Source organism: Sinohyriopsis cumingii, chromosome 2 (assembly GCF_028554795.1).
Source record: "Sinohyriopsis cumingii isolate HCF-2022 chromosome 2, ASM2855479v2, whole genome shotgun sequence".
NCBI classification, from domain to species: Eukaryota; Metazoa; Mollusca; class Bivalvia; order Unionida; family Unionidae; genus Sinohyriopsis; species Sinohyriopsis cumingii.
In genome coordinates, this window is record NC_142962.1 from 18,848,191 (window position 1) to 18,867,749 (window position 19,559).

General features: G+C 36.2%; 1 protein-coding gene across 2 annotated transcripts; it reads left to right on the plus strand.

Annotated features, from left to right (window-relative positions):
- The first annotated feature begins 18 nt into the window (after positions 1-18).
- Positions 19-3,169, plus strand: LOC149804416 (uncharacterized protein C14orf119-like). Of its 2 annotated transcripts, none has more exons than XM_089939975.1 (2): positions 19-133; positions 2,476-3,169. In XM_089939975.1, the coding sequence occupies exon 2, from the start codon at positions 2,513-2,515 to the stop codon at positions 2,870-2,872; it is 360 nt and encodes a 119-aa protein (XP_089796101.1). In that variant the 5' UTR covers positions 19-133; positions 2,476-2,512; the 3' UTR covers positions 2,873-3,169. The 2 variants fall into 2 exon arrangements, with proteins under 2 accessions (XP_089796101.1, XP_089796110.1); XM_089939984.1 differs by lacking the exon at positions 19-133 and adding an exon at positions 2,157-2,179.
- Positions 3,170-19,559: the final 16,390 nt, after the last annotated feature.

Below are 19,559 nucleotides of genomic sequence, written 5' to 3' on the forward strand. Positions count from 1 at the left end.
TACGTTTTTATTTAACGGACAACAATGAACAAAATCCAATAGAATATTTATCTTCGCACAAATCTAGTTGGTTTCAACAATACTTTAGCAGAGTTATCTACCATGAACATCATTAACCTAATGGAATACAAAGGTAAGAACGTTTTGTTTCTTTTATAAAATAAGTAAAATTAGGAGTTCACAGTGTCTTTTGTTACTGTCAAAGTGATGCGTTATTATTTGAGAAAGAAGTTAACTTAGATAATGAAGAAATAAATTGTTTTTTCTTTTCTTTTTGCAATGGCAGTAGCCGTACTGGCACGACCGCAACAAATCAAGTTGAGGCTACGACATAGTAGCTAGTACTCTTATAGTCCTACAATGTAAGACATAGCACACGTTGTATCACCCACACCCCCACCCCAACACAAATATCGGGTGATGTGTCTTACGTTGTAGGACTATTACTCTTAGGGATCCACCTTATCAGGAAAGTTGGCTTATGATTTTTTTTTTTCTGTCAAGATAATATGTATGTCACCAAAGAGAATTAACAGAATTATTTACTTCTTTTCTTCATACCAGAGTAAAAGAATATTGTCAATCTGTTGGGAGCCTTTTCCCCCCAAGAAATTTCGAGACCATCATCACACAAATGCAAATGGTCGGTAGCTTTATACGCCACCTGTTTTTCGTTTACGGCTCGTATATCGCCCAAACCATTTCGGCTTGGGACGGTTCGGTCGGGATGTTTTGGCCAAAATATCAACCTGGGCGGTTCGGCCCAGATTATCATGCAGCAGACATGTAGCATCATGTCCTACCCAGTCACATTATCTTGACACCAGGTCGACCATAGGGCGTAACCTATTAAAGTTGATCGCCATGCGAGGGTGCTGCTAGTACCAATTTTATAAATTTTTGTTATAACTAGGCCGGGGTTCGAACGTGCAACCTCCCGCGCTAGTCCTACAACGATATTTTTTTTTTTTTTTTGGGGGGGGCACTTAAACAAAAACAATATGTGCTATGTCTTACATTGTAAGACTACCTCCCGCTATAAACAATTAGGCTAGCGTAACGTCTAGCTTCGATGTCGTTGGTACTAATTTATAATGGGTAATTTGAATTTATGAAAAGAGTGGATAATGTCCAGCTTTTGCGAGCCTTAATATTACTTTTTATATCTTGGAAAGTTTGTTTTTAAATCAGTGGAGGAGGATACAAAGAAACCAGAGGGTGTGCTAATACCAAAGTTTCTCAACTTCATGGACGGGGTATTAACACCGTAGGAGTCTGACGTTTTATCAATAAAGTACGATGAAATCTCTGACAACACGAAATCACCTTATCCGTACTATATGTTAATTTATGGTACCGATAATGTGATTTCGTGTTTTCAGAGATTTAATCGTACTTTGTCGATAAAACGTCAGACTCTTGTGCTAACACAAACCTGTGTATATCAACGGAACAGTCAGGTGGGATTCACACGCGGCGCCTTTAAGGCCTACTGTTAACGTTTTTTAACACGTGCCTTACATATGCTGAGAGAAATTAAACAGTCCTCTAATTTATACCAGAATAGCTGCATATCAGTGTAGAAGTACGTGTAAGATGTCGTAGTCCAGCTCTTCTTGGTCATTTTCACTTCCTGAACTTCAGAGGTAAATCGAAAGAAAAATCCAAAACCAGCCAGTAGCTTTTCTTTTTACTTTATATATTTTTATAATGCATTTATTGCACTTTCAGCTGGTATTGTATGCTTTGGAAAAAAATAATTTTCCTTAAGTGTAATTTGGACTAGTTCAGGCTTATTTTGCGAGCACACAGTATCAGCAACTTTGATTAACTGTTTGTTTTAGATAGTGCATAGTTTCCTTAATTACCACATGTAAAGTAATTTTAGTAACAATATGTAAAAGTAGCATAGAGGTGTGCCAACAGTCCCTCCACTGTGCATCTTGCCAGTGCTTACAACTTCACCTTATACCGGTCCCTTTCTCAGGAGTACGTAATGACCGTGGAGCGGAACAGTATGCTCCTTTGCGATATGGCGAGTAACTATCTGTTTGTGGATATTATCCCAACGCCAATAAGCTTCCATGACTTCACATCTGTTTCTTTTTTTTTTAAAAAATAGAATAAAAACAGTAAGAAGACAAGATGAGATAGGCTCATCGGAGCTTACTTCCATCTGGTGCGTTATTGTCGTTGAAACGTTTTGCTACTTTTGCTAAATACCCTTTCATTTTGTTGAGACTTTTAAATAATTGTTTAAATTCATGTGTCTAGTGAAATAAGTAATGAAGATCTTACAGGAGTATACGTGATCTGTCGCAAAATAAGTAATGAAATTCGTTCTAGAGTATGCGTGATCTATCGTCAAATAAGTAATGAAGATTTTACGTAAGCATACGTGATCTGCTGCAAAATATTATTCACGCGTTAGAGTATATTATTCAATAGACATTCATTAAACTTTTATATTTTCAGGTGACATGACTCGGTTCGGTATTTAAGTTTGGGTATCATGGCCCTCTCTAACACAGAGAAGGAGATGCAGTGCGTTCTCCACTGGTTCGATGGTTGGAGTAAGATGCAAAAAGGAGATTTTCTGAAGGACCTGGCAGACAAGGCTGTGCCAGATAGTGTAGACACTTTGTTTGAGTCCATGAGGTATATGGACGTCAGGGACAGACCTCCTAGCATTTTCCAGTGTCAGTTAAAACTGTTTACACAGTGGTTTGATGGATGGACTGACAAGGAAAGAAACGATTTCATGATCAAACTTCAACAGCTTGACCCATCATTTGTGGCTGCATTTAACGAACAAGTGTCTCGACAGCAACGCTCAGTAGGACATGTTGAGACTTGGTCAACAAACAATTAGTTGTCTTGTTAATGCAACAGACTCCGATACTTTACGGTCTTGCATATCAATAATAGATTTCCGGATATAGATCCGGCCATTCCTGACAAAGACATTACAATAGGTGAAAGGTTAAGACAGATGTTAAAGACAGCAAAGCTAATGGCAGACCTATAGAGAGTCCCCTTTGATTAACTGTGTTGTTTCTCTCTTTTTTTAAAATTTTCTTCGCATTGATTATTTTTTGTCTTTTCGCAATTCAATGTTTTCTTTCATTATTCTTTTACAGCATGACACAATAAATATGACCAATTTTCAGTGTCAGTCGTACTATTTTAATATCAGTTCTTCAGTCTCTCGCTTTCGCTTTCTCTCTCTCTCTCTCTCTCTCTCTCTGGTTCCAAAATGTCAAAAGGGCACCAACGCAAACAGTGTATGTGACTGTTTACTCAGAGTGTGCATAATACCAAAAAAAACATGCGCAAACTTTCAATTGACAAGTGACTGCACGTTTGTTCATGTGCACGTTGTTTTGTTTGTTTTTTTTAGTCGGGAGGGGTTTCCTAACCAACCCTGATCATCCGTGTGTGTGTGTGTGTGTATGTGTTTGTGTGTGATAAAGTTACCGTGATATAGAGCTTTTTGACTTGATGTAGCAGACAGCGTTTCACGTCATTAATTAATACGTCATTAATTAATATTCCACTTGGTAATACCAATCCGTGGAATACCAGTTACTTGTACTTAAGTGCGGAGCAGATGTGTGTGTGTGTGTGTGATTTGGATTTTTAACGTAGTTTTAACAGCTTTTCAGGCATATTGCTACGATGTCTGCAAGGGAGGCAACTTCAAGTTTTTTGAAGCCTTTGGTGTGACAAGGTGGGGGGTTCGAACCCACAGTCTTCTGCATCCGAGTGTGTGTGTGTGTTTTGGATTTTTAACGTAGCTTTAACAGTTTTCCAGTCGTATCGCTACGATATCTTCATTGCATCATTTTATAGTGATGTGAGCCCGTGGCATCATGCCGCAGACATGCAGCATTATATCCCACTCAGTCACATTATCCTGACACTAGGCTGACTATTCATAACACTAATCTCTTAATGCTGATCGCCATGTAAAGCAGCTGTTTGGACCATTTTTATAAGTTTGTGGTATGACTCGGCCGGGGTTCGAACCCACGATCTCCCGCTTCCGAGGTGGACGCTCAAATATTCAGACCAGCGGAGCGTAGCAGTCTGCGGTGCAAATGGAGCAGAGTTGCTCCAGGGTTCTTGCCTGGTAAGGGCCCGTAGTGCAATTAAATGATATTTATATGTTTTTTTATTATTATGGGGTGGGGTTGGCTGCTTTTTCAGACTAGGTTACAAGAAGTTAGAACACTGGAAGGTACTGACTAGGAAGCCCTGATATAATAGTAGATTTAAGAATATTTTTTAAAATTTATTGCTAACATCCTTATCCACCCTCGTATTATAAACACTCGGAACACCCAGCAGTCGGGGAGTCGTGGGGTTGGGGTAGCTGTAATGTCACCGAGTTTATGGCTTATGTGCTTTTTTTCTGACCAAAGCGGGCGGTGTGATTACGCTTCTTGGCTGCTGCAAAAAATTACGAAGTTGTCATCCACCATTTGATTTAACCCCAAGGAGTCACAGGTATTCCTCCTGATTCATAATGGTTGTAGGATCGCCCCCAACGCCGGTCCAAACGCTCAATATCCGGCCGGTAGAGACCACCGCTCAAAGCCAGCTCAAACTGAGTGTTTAAGGTCCATGAAGGTTCATTGTAGAGAGCAGATGTAATGCAGAAGTTAAAATTAACAAAAATGTTTAATGAAAGTAGCTCAAGGAGGAAGAGGGAATGTTGTCATCGGTACATTAGCAGCAGAGGAGGCGAACAGACCAATGGTCGAAAAACGTCCAAATGTCGAAAATAAGCCTTCCTACAAATGATCGGAAAAAAGAAAAGCGTCGACAGATTTAAAAAAGCGTCGACACTTTACAGAGAGAGTCTCTATGGAATTTTTCTAATTAATATTACTCCATTGTCGCCGGTGATTTTTTCTAATTTATTATGCATGTTGTTTACGCAATTACGTCTTAATTGAGGTCCCGCCTCCTCTGCTGCTATATTAATTTATCCAAATATTTTATCAAGTCCAATACGATATCTTGTTCTAGGATCGTGCAAATTTATTGTTATAAATCCATGCGGAGTAGCTTACGCTCGTGAAAAGAAATTTCTGAATTTAATTATATCCATGTCACCGCTGCACCAAGTTTGATGAATATTTCGCAACGTATGTGTATCAACTCCATTAAACACAACTAAAATATTACAGTTATCTCTAATCACTTTTGGTATTTGTGTGTATCGTTGAGTAACATAAATAACATCGGTGTTTTTATGTATACCACGGGAAAAAAAATCCTAGCTGGATTTGATTGTTTGTCCAGCATCACATCATCGTATACAACTAAATTATTAATAAATCCGTCTATGGAATCTACTGATGGTACTTCATCAATATCGGTTATAAGCTCGATAACATCGTTATCTTTATCTATTTGCGCGTTTTCATTAAAATCCTTGAGCACATCATAACATCGTTGATCATCAACTGACTAGGCTACCAAATACAATTTATCCCACTTTAACCATCTCATCATAAGATTAAGTAACAACTGTGTCTTTCCACTTCCAGATGGTCCTATTATTATCATTCTGATGGAATTTGGTAACGCAGGATGGTGCTTGACAGGTTCTCGTTTTCTTGTCGCTGAGAAATCAATTATATCCATGCTGTATAAAATATCTATGGATTTATATTGTGTGAAGTGCAGGACGCGTACCCCGACGGATACACTAACAACTATTACCACAAAAAATAATAGATTGGCGGTTACGGGTATGTGTACGCGGTGTTGTACAAAGAAATTTAAATTTATCTCCACGCAGTCAGGTGAAAAGCCAAAACCAAAGTCAAATTCCTAGCCAAAGTCAAGTAAAAAAAAAAGCATCGCGGAGGTGATATTGCAGCAAAATTAACAAAATTGCCGGGAACTCCGTGGGCTAAATACCCAGGAGAAAAACACCTACCAGGATATAATTATTGCGGTCCTGGTACTCGACTCGATATCAGGCTTGATAATCAGGATCAACCAAAACCAGGCGAGGAACCAATAAACGCTATTGATAAAGCATGTCATGCTCATGATGTTGCGTATAAAAGCAATGATCTACAACATAGGCATATTGCAGATGTGAAATTAATTCATGCGCTAAATTCCATAAAAAATAAAAATATCAAAGAATCACTAGCTAATTGGTTAGTAAGATCCGTGATGAAAGGTAAATTAGCGCTAGGGGCTGGTAATATATAAAATGGAATCGATTTATTATTCCCCAATTGGATACTAGAAAGGTAAAGCAGCAATTAGTAAACTTGCTGATGCAGCAGCGGTTAAACATTCTACTGCTAAAGCGTGGTTATCCAAACAGGCAATATGGCAAATTTACCTACCACCACCGAAACAAATTCAGCACGCGTATTTCGATGTTAGTGTTCCTAATGAAGTTCATCAAGCTGATATTCTGTTTTTACCACATGATACTGTACGTAGAAAAACGTACAAATACACGCTAACCGTTGTTGATGTTGCAAGTAGATATAAAGAAGCAGAGCCGTTGTCAACAAAGACAGCTGCTGAAGTTGCTTTTGCGTTTAAACGAATTTATCAACGAGGTGGTCTACGATGGCCACAGCTGTTACAAGTTGACCCTGACAAAGAATTTCTTGGTCCAGTATCATCGTTAATGAAGCAACATAATACCAAAATACGACGAGGACATACTGCAATTCATCGTGATCAGGCAATTGTTGAACGATTTAATCGAACACTTGCTGAGCGGTTATTTGGATATCAATACGCGAAGGAATTTATTCAGGATACAAGATCTCGTGAATGGGTTGCAAGATTACCAAGTGTGATAGCCGCGTTAAATAATGAAGTAACTCGAACGACCAACATGAAACCTATTCATGCAATTACAAAAAAACATATATCCGTACAACAACGTGATCTTTCAGCACAGCCAGTATTAGGTAATATCACTGTAAGGTATTTATATGAGCCCGGCGAACTCGAAGGTGGTAAAAAAAGAGCGACCGATCCTATTTGGAGTATTAACACACACAATATATCCACCGTGACAAGATCCTCAGGTAGACCTGCAATCCACAGACTCGATTCAACTTCTCCTCAACGTGGATTTGTACGTGAACAATTACAAGTAATTCCCGATGACACGCAATTACCACCCAAATCACTTAACTAGAGCCACGACGTCGGTTACATTCAAGACAGGTCAACATGATATTTTCTCGTGTATGACCAAGATTGTTATTTTTTCTATCTACGGTAAATTGTCTTGGATCATTTTTCAGATACCGCCATAACATTATACAATTACGACTTGCACAATGATTATTCTGTTGTTGTTTTAGCGCATTAATAAAATCAACATCAAGATCAAAATCGCGTTTGTTTTTTTTTTGTCATCTTGTTTATAACCAGATAATTTTTTTCTTATGATATCATTTTGACATTCGTCAATATCATCGTTGATCACTGACGAGTCCATGACGATTCGTCTTAATTGAGATATTTTTCTAACTCGAGACACTGCAAGATAAACTCAGTTCGACCATTCGATACGATCATCAACGATCCAAACAACTGTATCAGTAATAGTTAATCCCTGAGATGAATGAATCGTCATCGCGTATCCAAGCGTCCACGGGGATTTATCAGCACGTAGAGCATCTTCAACAACATCAACATCAACTGCAACAATATCATTCAACACAAGATTCTGTTTCCTTGACTCGGCCTGTCCTGGTATATCAACGTCAGTATTTTGCCGTCGCGTATCTGCTGGTCGATAACATAACGGAACTGGCAACGTTGGAAACTTTTCTCGTTGTAACTGAAACAAATCCCGTTGAAGTGTATCACGAACTATCTTTCTACTTGCAACTATCAACTCGTTTGGTCTCCACGCGCGTAAAAAGTCTTTCATGGGTGTTTCTGAAATTATCTCGCGCATTACTTCACACTGAATTTTATTCGGTTGTAGTCTGATTAATTTTTTAAATTCCTTCAACGTTGCATCAAGTGCTCTTATAATCATCAGACACTTCTTCGAAGTGGTCAACGAAATTTTTTAGCCAATCATGTGGAGAGGGTCCAACTACGGGTAGTGGTTGACCGTGATCGCCGCACATTATCACAGCAGTATTTCTTATTAATAACCAATCAAGAAACATTTTTAATGTTTCTAGCGGTATAGTGCATATTTCATCCCATATTATGATCCTTGGAATATATTTTTCTCCCATCCTTAAAGATGTCCATGTATCACCCTTCCATCGGAAGAAGATGTGATAAGTACATGACTGAACTCCTCGTTGTTTCATTTCTCGCGTGAGTCTTTGTGTAGGTTTTAGCACAATCATATCTGAATTCTGAAATAGTTCGATAGCTCGAGTGGTTTTACCAGAACCGTCAGGTCCGTTTAGATAAACTGTTTTATTTCTGGTTATTGGATCGTATACTGATGGTGCAGAAGATATCTAATTATTTCTGCCTGATTTTATGAGGTAAATATCTTTAACCGCAACATGAGCGGATTCGGAATAATCAAGTATATATTCCCCTTTTATTCTCCACGAACCCCACAATGCACAAGTGTCTATGCTTAATCTTTCTCACAGTATTGAATAGTTTTTACTTATATAAAACGAATCAGTAGCAACTCTGACAGCGAGTGTAGAAACTTTATTTATCATCGATAATAGGTTTATTGAAACGTACGCGAGCATTGAAGATCTTAAATGGGTATACTGCGGTGACTCACCGTCCATGTAGCTCACAATTGTACCTAATTTAGTTCCATTTGACAAGAAAGCTATTTCTCGACTTATAAACGTGTTTTCCTTCGTTGTATCAGCGATTATAAAATCTAACTCAGCATCATATATGATCAATCTTGTACAATGTCGTCTGTGATCATATGCTCCTCCTTGGGTAAACTTGCCGATTATTTTTCTACCAAGATCTTTTGTAATTTTATTCTCGTAATCGGTTTCATCCGAATACTCCTTTTGTTGTGGCAACCAAACTTTGGTTTGTTTCCGGTATGATATAATTGCTTCACTTACAATCAACCGTGTTAACATCACACAATCGAGCATATACCGTAATAGTACTATTGGTGCCCACATTTTTTCTGAAAAATGTTTTCCAAACCAAACATAACAAATTGGATGAAGTCCTTTAGACATTTCAAATGACTCGATACAAGCAACTCCAGTTAGGTCAAAATCCGGTAATGGTCCATTTATCGATACTCGTGTCATTTCGTGCGTCGGATGACCGAATCGCTCAAAGTACACAGAACAATCTCCGTATCCAAGAAAACTTCCCGGATAACATGCAACCATTTCAACTGAAATAACATCTTTATGATCGTATTTAGTATTCCATAGTCCGCCGTGTCCATATTCGACACAACTCAGTATTATGTCATTGAGAAAATCAGACCGAGTTGGCTTCCACGAATTTTTCTTTCTAGCAAAATGAGATGCAACTGACGGAACAGTAAAACAGTTGCTCAATAATTCGTCAGTATCATCAGTATATTGCAGTGCAAGATTTTTCATTTTCTCGTGAAGAAGATCTGTTCGATAAATAACGCCATTTGGTCTTACAAACTGATCAAATTTATTCTTTTCTTTCATATCTGATTCGTCGTTAGAACTGTGAAATAACCATACTGACACAGGATCGTTTTTACTTATTTCGTTAATAAAATCAAACATATCTCCGCGATAGTATTTAACAGTTCGATCTCGTGGAAACATTGTTACTGCGTTAGTCCACGCGTGTGCGTTATGATCAATAATTTCGATCGAAACTCCTTTTGACTTATATTTTCATTCATACAAAATCTCTCCTGTTATCGTCTCTACGGTTATTGGAAATTTTAATCTTTTTCCTAATCCAGCGACATCTTTGATAGACGCACCGGTATCTTTAACCATTTCTCCCCACGTGTTTATTATTTTACGTCTTTTATCCATTAGACCGTTTCCACGGGCCGCGTTTGTAAAATGTTCTGTTACTCGCTCGGCTACACAGTTTATTTTTGAAAATTTCGTCGGCGCCAGTTTATCAACGTTGGGTTTTTCATTTGTCGCATAGATTCCATAAATAACCGCGGTCACAGGATATGCTCGTTGATAATACGGTTTGTCAATACCGGTCAATAGACCTGGTTTGGAATCTTTACTTAGTACGACAGTTTTTTTTATTACCGTGGATAGGATCATATTTGTCACGGATAATCCAATCATCTGTTTCTGTCAACACGACAAATTTTATTCTGAAAAGATACTTTCGATTATCAAGGTATTTAATGATAGTTGTCGCTCGTTTGTCATTCATCGTAGCGTCGATGATATCTTTGTTGCGTATAATCTTAAACGTTGACCAGACATGAGATGCACCATCTGCGTGAAATTCTTTCTTGGCGTCGTGAATTTTATTAATCAAACTTTTATTTTTCGGATCAACCAGATATTGCATCGGTAGGTCAGGAGATATTCTGTCGAGATTAAATTTATCCACGCTCCAGGGTTTTATTCGGGATAATCTATCGAATTCGTTCATATTATATTTCAAACAAATATTTAAATTAAAATATTATGTATACAATGTCTCAATGCAAATGGCTCATGGTGGGTTCATTGACTCGTTGTAATAAATCCTGTAAAAAGGAATTCTGCGGACAACACATGCAAAATGTTTACCGTGGAAGCTTAGGACCAGTACCATGTCTGCGATGTGGTGCTGGAGTACGAGGAAAAACACAATTGTGTGCGTGTTGTGGTGGTAAACGATACAGAGAGCTTAAAAGATATTATGAAAAAAAAAATAACGACCCTGACAGAGTCAATAACAACGCTAAAAAATCCGTGGAGGATTATCTAAATTAGTTTTCAGACAAATTATGATTTAAATAGATAATATTATTGTATAATGGAGCAAAATAAATTTATTCCACATCCTACAATAACAAACTACGAATCAAATATTGATGGTATAATCAGAAATTGTCAGAAAAAAATACCAGTTGGTTATATTAATAATCATGGTTATCTATTGTTTACTGTTGGGAAGAAACCTTATCTCTGTCATCGTTTCACATACGAATGTCACAAGGGGTTGATCAAAGACGGTCTTGTAATCGATCATATCAACGGGGTGAAAATTGACAATAGTTTATCCAATCTTCAAGCTGTTACACAAAGCGAAAATAATACACGTGGTAATACTGGGAGATTTAAAACAACCGGAAAGGGGGCGGTAAAATCTACAAACATAGAAACTAGCGAAGAGACTATATTTCAATCAATGTATTTAGCTGCGAAATATTTTGATATTAATTCGCCTTCAGTACAATTTGTCGCGGAAAATATATATAAATCCACTTTTTCCAAGAAATATAAACAGAAAATCGCCTTCCAATATTGTTAATGGAGATAAACTATCATCACTATCAAGTAATTACCTTAAATTGTTTATATTAACGATTTATTATTTTGGGTTGCACCATGTCCCCCATATACTACTGATTTTTCGATTATGCGAAAGGGAGATTACTTCTGTAGTATAGCTTTCTTCGTAGATTTCTGATTTTTATGGTCATAATTAGTCAATTAATCATCTACGTCGTAATTAATATCAATAATTGTACCAAAGAAAGATATTTATGGTTTCTAACTTACAAAATAGAAGAATAAACGTATTTTACATCGTACAATATAGCGGAGTTATTTTTAGATCTGTTACGAAAAATCGAGGCAAAACACGCTGTTTTAATGCAGACATTTACAATCTATTTAGAAATACAGAACTATTTAAACCGATCTGCAGGTGGTAAAACGTTTGATGGTGCAGTGGTAGTATGTAAATATATTTTATCAAGGCAGAACACTCTGTTGGTGCAAGATATTTACAATCTGTTACGAGAAATCAAGGTAGAAACACGCTGCTCATTTACGTATTCAGAAACCGCTGTTTTATTATATCCATACAGAAATATTTACAATATATTCAGAAACCGCTGTTTTATTATATCCATACTGAAATATACACAATCTATTCAGAAACTGATCTGTAGCTATATAATAACTTCTGAAACATATATTGTTAGATGATTCGATAGCTCAGTTGATAACGTATCTGACCGTGATACTTGAGTTCCCAGGATCGAATCCCATGACTGACAACTGTCGGTGGTTTATGCATGTTGGTAATTTTTATAATTAAATTGGGGCCCCGCCAGCCCCTCTCTGCTCAACAGAGCCCCTCCAACCACACGTCACTGGTGGTTGATACATATTTTGTATCACCCACGGGCTGATTATTTGGGTGGGTGTTCTGGTGAGCGTAGAAAATGGCCCCATATATGTTTGTGCCGTCCTTAATTAAGATTTCATTCATTGTATATATTTCATTCATTCATTCATTCATTGTATATGTTTGTGCCGTCCTTAATTAAGATTTCATTCATTGTATATATTTCATTCATTCATTCATTGCATTGTGTGCCCGTTGAACTTGGTAGAATGCGGTGACAAGCTACGAGTTCTGGGTCGTAAATATGTTGTGCTGTCCTTGAAACATCCTCATGAACTCGCTAGAACACTCGACTAGGGGTTTGAGGATATATTTTTTCTTTTAAATATATATATACTAAATAATGAACCATGAAAATATCAATGATGTAATTGATGCTATTAAAAAATTAGAAAAAGACAGTATTAATATATCTGATGAACTGAATCCTGAAAAGATTATTTCTGATTTTGAAATCTTAGAAGACCGTAAAAATGATGGCGGTTTTACACTGTCGTCTGAATACAAGTTCATAAAACGAATTCAGGCGGCGATGTTCCGGTCACTAGCTGAAGTAAAAGATGATCAGGTCAAGGAATTCGTTCCTCTCTCTGCCGCAGTAGAAAAAATTAGATTGGAGTTATCCCACGAATACGAGGCAAAGAAAACGATTAGTACACGTATAAGACAATTAAGAAAAATTATGTTAGATCGTGAAACGATCCAAAGTAACCTCGTTGGTGAAACGACCGAAGATGTGTAATATTTTATTTTTCTTTAAATCTGATCGATTTGTATAATTTTGAGTACCTAACTACATGTCAATTTAAGATATTTCTTATAAAACAAAATATTTCAGAAAAAATAAAATATTTCAGAATAATAATAAAATATTTTTTGTAGTATTTTTTGCAAAACTAATTGATTTTGCTAATTTTGAGTACCTAACTACATATCAAAACAAACAATCTGATTGATTTTGTTAATTTTGAGTACCTAACTACATATCAGGATTACAAAATTGATTGATTTGCACGATTTTGAGTACCCATTTACTAGTCAATTTCTGAATAAACAAAATATTTCAGATTATAATAATTATTTCAGATTATAATAATTATTTCAGATTACTTGCAAAACTGATTGATTTACACGATTTTGAGTACCCATTTGCTAGTAAAAATTAACAAACTGATTGATTTGGATGATTTTGAGTACCCATTTGCTAGTCAAAATTAACAAACTGATTGATTTGCACGATTTTGAGTACCCATTTGCTAGTCAAAATTAACAAACTGATTGATTTGCACGATTTTGAGTACCAACCACCATATCAATTTAAGATATTTCTGATAAAATAAAAATATTTCTGATAAAATAAAAATATTTCAGAATAATAAAATATTTTTTGCAGTATATTTTGCAAAACTAATTGATTTTGTTAATTTTGAGTATCAATCACCGTATCAAAACAAACAATCTGATTGATTTTGTTAATTTGGAGTACCAATCACCATATCAAAACAAACAATCTGATTGATTTTGTTAACTATCAAAACAAACAATCTGATTGATTTTGTTAATTTTGAGTACCAATCACCATATCAAAGCAAACAATCTGATTGATTTTGTTAATTTTGAGTACCAATCACCAGAATAAAAAATATTTCAGAATAATAATAGGATATTTTTTGCAAAAATTGATTGATTTACATGATTTTGACTACCTAAATACATATCAAGATTAACAAACCGATCGATTTACATGATTTTGAGTATCAATAATAAAATATTTCTGATAAAATATAATATTTCTGAAAAATCTACGATAAAAGTCTACGATTTCACATACAGATTCACAATCAATTTATCTCCCCTCAGGTCATTTAATTGTCCTATGTGGTCAGTTAGTTTAAAGTTTATTCGTGTTAATATAGTATTATGACACCGTAGATAAACAGGATTAGTTGGTTCTTGCACGATCAAATCCTCAGGGGAACTTGTGATGTGAACGTGTATAGGATATATCCTTGTTGAGCCTGATTTGATTTTCCGAGATTTATTTGATAGCTGCCATCGATTACGTCACAAGCTAGATTAACCGCGATTGTCGATGTTATATTAACGATTCCCGGAGATACATGTCTATCGTCGCCGTGTGGATCATTATTATATCTAAGAACAGTTGCTGGTGGTAATGTTTTTCTCCACGTATCGAGTATTTTAGGAAAGAACTCATCAATGATTTCGTTGGTGGATTTTCTTAACTCAACTACACTATACCCGGGAAATTTAAAATTTGGTATATCGGCTTCTGTTAATTTATATTTATCTAACCATTTTTTATAAGATCCTTCAGAAAATTTTAAATTAACCATCGCTTGAACTATTCGGTTGTTAAAATATTCCATATCTGATACAAGCTGATTTAATATTTCCACACGCGTGATGATTTTTTCACGTGATGACGCTGATTTGTCAAAAATATGTTCGTTAAAATATTGATTTAGTTGATCTAGTTGTTTTTTACATTCTTGATTGATTTCCTGAAAATATTTAATAATATTACTTCGATAAAAACCTAAAGTAGTTGTTTCCCCAGGATTTTTAAAAGTCCATATCTCATCACCACCGATAATGACAAATATGCTAAACAGTGATTTACTTTTTAAATTACGTAGTAGTTCCCGGTATGATGGATTAATTTCATGATATGATTGCCTATCCGTGACATAATCAGACTTTTTTGGTTGTGGTGGTATCGGTGTTATCGGTGGTGGGATTTCAGGCCAACCTAGTACGGATCTTATCGTGGACTGATAAATATCAACGACGTAATCAGGCGAGTTTATTTCGATTGCAGAAGATAGCGTTGGTTCATGAACGTTAATCGATATTTTTGATTCTTTTCCTGTTATTGATGTTATTCTACGCGCAAATTCATCATTGATTTGTTCGATCTCATAACTACCAGTTGGTATTCCAACAACGACCCAATCAGGTGTTCCATCGGGTTTATTTTCATTAGCAAATACAAGCGAATTATTTGCTGGTGTTCCATTAAATGATTTCGATCTGATATTTGGCCAACTATGGTATACTCGTAATTGCGATAGTGCAATTTCTTTTACTGGAATTGCAGTTGGAAAATTGATGTTAAATTCAGGATTAATCGAGCTTACCGAGATCATCGTGGTCTTGTGCGGGGTTGTGTTCGTCACGATCTGCTGGAGTAATTCCGTCATTATTAATACTCGTACCTTCAACAGCGCTGTTATATATTTTAATCATTTCTGAAAACTTAAAATCAGATACAATTCCATCACTGAGACTCGCAGATAACAACGAAGATAACTTCGAGTATGCGACCGTCGCTGTATGTAATCTTATCATGTAATCGGATAATTTTTCATTCGTGCAAGTACATATTTTTTTGCAATGATATTGAGCACACCTGCAATCGTTGTTGCTGCTGAAATACAGATAGTTACAGCTACTGGTGCCATCATTACCATTGTTGATAATATCACACCGGTTCCAGCAACAACAGCGGATACTGAATAAACGATCACGTCGACGATAACTAGTCGTCGTCGATATTTCTTTACTTTTACTGTATATTGTTCGACTCGATGTTGGTTGTTATATGTTAACTATGAATTTCATAGTCAAAACTAATTGAATAATGTAAATAATTCAACGATACTCATTTTTATTGCATTATATACGCAAACATTAATAATAATCTGCAAACATTAATAATAATCTGCACGCCTTTATTCATAATTTCCACGCCTGTGTTTCTCCAGTGTATGTCAAAACATGTACAAAAAGCGGGGTAGGCAAGCATTTTGAAATAGTGTTAAAACTCGCGATTAAATATGTGGCTATCAGAAAGTTTCATGAGATCAGAAGATTGTATTGGATATTCAAAAAATAAAACAAATCTTACATTACATGCATAAAGATAAGTCCAATTATGTAATTGAGAACTGTTTCAGAAATTTAACACCTGTAAGAAAATTACTTGAAAGCAATCTAACTTCTACTGTTGGTCCAAAAATCATAAGGGGCCGTCCATTTAGTACGTATGCGTGGAGGGGGGTGGTGGTAACCCAAATACACACGCTTGCGTATGGGGGGGGGGGTCTACTGATAATGTACGTACGCATGCCAGAACTTTGCGTACGTACTAAATGGATGGACCCTAATGTGAGATCTATGAATAATGTGCATTCATCAAACAGAATACATTTCTCTGTGCAAAAAACATTTTAGACAGGTGTAATGGTTTAGACACCAATTATTTATGTTGAAACCATATGGCAAAGTGTTCATCATACAAGTACGTAATCAAAGGTATTTATTTTCAATATCTTCTTCTTTAGATGACGTGTGAGTACGTTTCACTACTAACCGTAATTTGAAAGAAACATAAATTATCCATGTAAAAGTTAATCAAATTATCAGAAAATGGAAAATAAGAATAGTTCATGAATTTAAAATAAAAGTGTAAATGATGGTGAATAAAACGTTGAGTGAATAGAACAAGCGGCACAAGTATCATGTTATATGAAGTTTACCGATAATCGATTTGGGTAGTTCAGTCGGGGGTGTCTCAGTAATCATTACAAAAACTTAAAATCGTTGACACGTCAAGCTTTATTGAGGCACGATGCATGGGAAAGCACTGTGATTGTAGAGATTTGTATTCGCGTCTCAATTGGGATTATCAAAGTGTTGTGACGTATTAAATACTAATTGTACAGAAAACATGTAAAGAAAGTTTGAAATGCACAATGTGATCGCTGATTATTTCCTGATACCGGCAACGCAATCTGTATAATCTGCAAAGGTCTGACGTTTGTTATCAGTGGTTCACTGGAATCTTGGTGTTAATTTTCATTGACCAGTGCTTGTTTTTGGCAGCTTAATATTTTAGCAGTACATGTATATGCAAATAATGGCATTGACAAAGAAGTGAACACACATGGGTATTGAAGAAAAGCTGTCATAATAGGAATACTGCGTGTACTTTTTTCTTCTGAATATTATTATCGTTGAACAATCGATATGGAAAATGTAACTACTATGAATCTCGTGCTAAATAATTTTGTTGTGATGTAAATTACAAAATAAACACGGAAATGATTTGACATGCCATTTTTGCATCTATCTTTATTTTTAGATCATTAAAATAATTGTCCGCGCATAAATCTTGATACACTTCCACTGTACGGCTATTTAAATTGCTGATTTTCACGAAGTTCATTAGTTCACTCAGTAGTACAGTACAGCACAGCACAGTACAATGCCGCCTAAGCAAGCCAGTGAGCATACTCCTTCTTGAGAAGTACAGTCCGTTCTTTTATCGTCTGAAAATGGCAAGGACAAAGCAAACAGTTTGGAAGTACTGGACCCCCAGACAGGACTATCTTTACTGTCCATTACGGACTCCATATCTTAGAAAGGATAAGAATCAACTTATATCTAATATCGAATCTACAAATACAAATATAAAGGAAATAAGATACCATGGAAAACCAAACAGGCGAGACCAGAGCACGTGCAACACGAGGCAATATGGCAACTAGAAGAGAAGTAAAACAACTCGAGAAATTCTTTAAGCTTAAAAGGATAGACACGCATGAAGGGAGCTATCTGCAATGCACCTATAGGGAAGGGACACAAGAGATAGATATGAGCCACATACAAAGGAAAAAATACCTAGTCTTACTTCGGTAATGATAATGAAAATAGCGCATCCAGAAAGTATAAACAGAGTGTACTCCATAAACCCTAACGGATACAAAGGTTACATCATAAGACCGAGAGGGAAGACACCGATTTTGCCGTATGGAGAGATGATAATGGGGAAAGAAACAGTGATAGTTAAAGAACCGGAACCTCTGCGAAAGAAAATAAAAAAACGAACAGGAGAATTACATGTGACTGATATCCCACTTGAAATTCCAATAGAACAAGTAGTAGAACGCTTTGAGGAAAAATTCCATATTCCAGTAATCTCAGCAAGGAATAGAACTATCGAAACAACAACAATACTAGACGGCACACGAATACTGGAAATTGAAAACAATTACATGAAGAATATCAAGAGAGCATTCTACATGTTCGGCTTTCTAGCCAAGTCGTGGTATAAAGGATGTATATACGACCGTACATGCAATAAATGTGGAAAAATAGGACACACACCTTTTAAATGTCCCCAGAATCAAGGAACGACAGCGGTACCAACAACGACAACAACAATAATCACACCCATTAGACAAATGGCAACAGAAAAGATACAGCAAATACAGGCTAAAGCAACAACAACAGCAGCTACAACCACAGATGCAGTACCAAACAACAAAAAGATTGATCAAATACAACCACAACAACAACAAGGAAATATACAGCAACAAGAAAGACAAAATTCACCACAGAAAGAAATTACGAATGCAAAACAAGGGCAGAAATTTCAACAAAAACAACACCAACAGACTCAAGCCCAAATTCCAGTAGAAAATAGACAACAAGAATGTAAGCAAAAAGGACAACAACAACAACAACAAACACGGATACAAGCAAGGAATAAAGACGTACAGGCGACAATAAACCCAAGGCAACAACAACAGAAACAACTAGTCCAAACACAAGAAGAAAAAAGCCAACAACAAAAAAACACACCAAGCCAACAAGTTACTGAAACCAGACAACAACATCAGCAACAGTTGCAAGTATTGGAAGCAATGGAGAATAACCGACAAAGTACCAAACAACAAAAAGAACGACAACAAATACAAGAAAAGAAAGTATCGATACAAACAGCAAAAACACAAAGAATCGATCAAATACAACCACAACAACAACAACAAGGGAATATACAGCAACAAGAAAGACAAAAATCACCACAGAAAGGGCAGAAGATTCAACAACAACAACACCAACAGACGTGAGCCCAAATTCCAGAACAACAACAACAACAATCAATACAGATAAAAACAGGAAATAAAGACGTACAACAACAGGAAGAAAAAAGCCAACAACAAAAAAACACACCAAGCCAACAAGGTATTGAAATTAGACAACAACAACAACAACAAAGAGACCAACCACAACAACCAACTCTACAAAGTTTACAAGGAACAGAAATTAGACTAATATAACTACAGCAGCCACATAAAACCAAGTCACTACACCAAGGTATAGAAATTGAAAAACAACTCCAAGGACAGCAG

Coding starts and splice junctions, on each gene's coding strand:
- LOC149804416 (XM_089939975.1), top strand. CDS start 2,513: ATGGCCCTCTCTAACACAGAGAAGGAGATGCAGTGCGTTCTCCACTGG.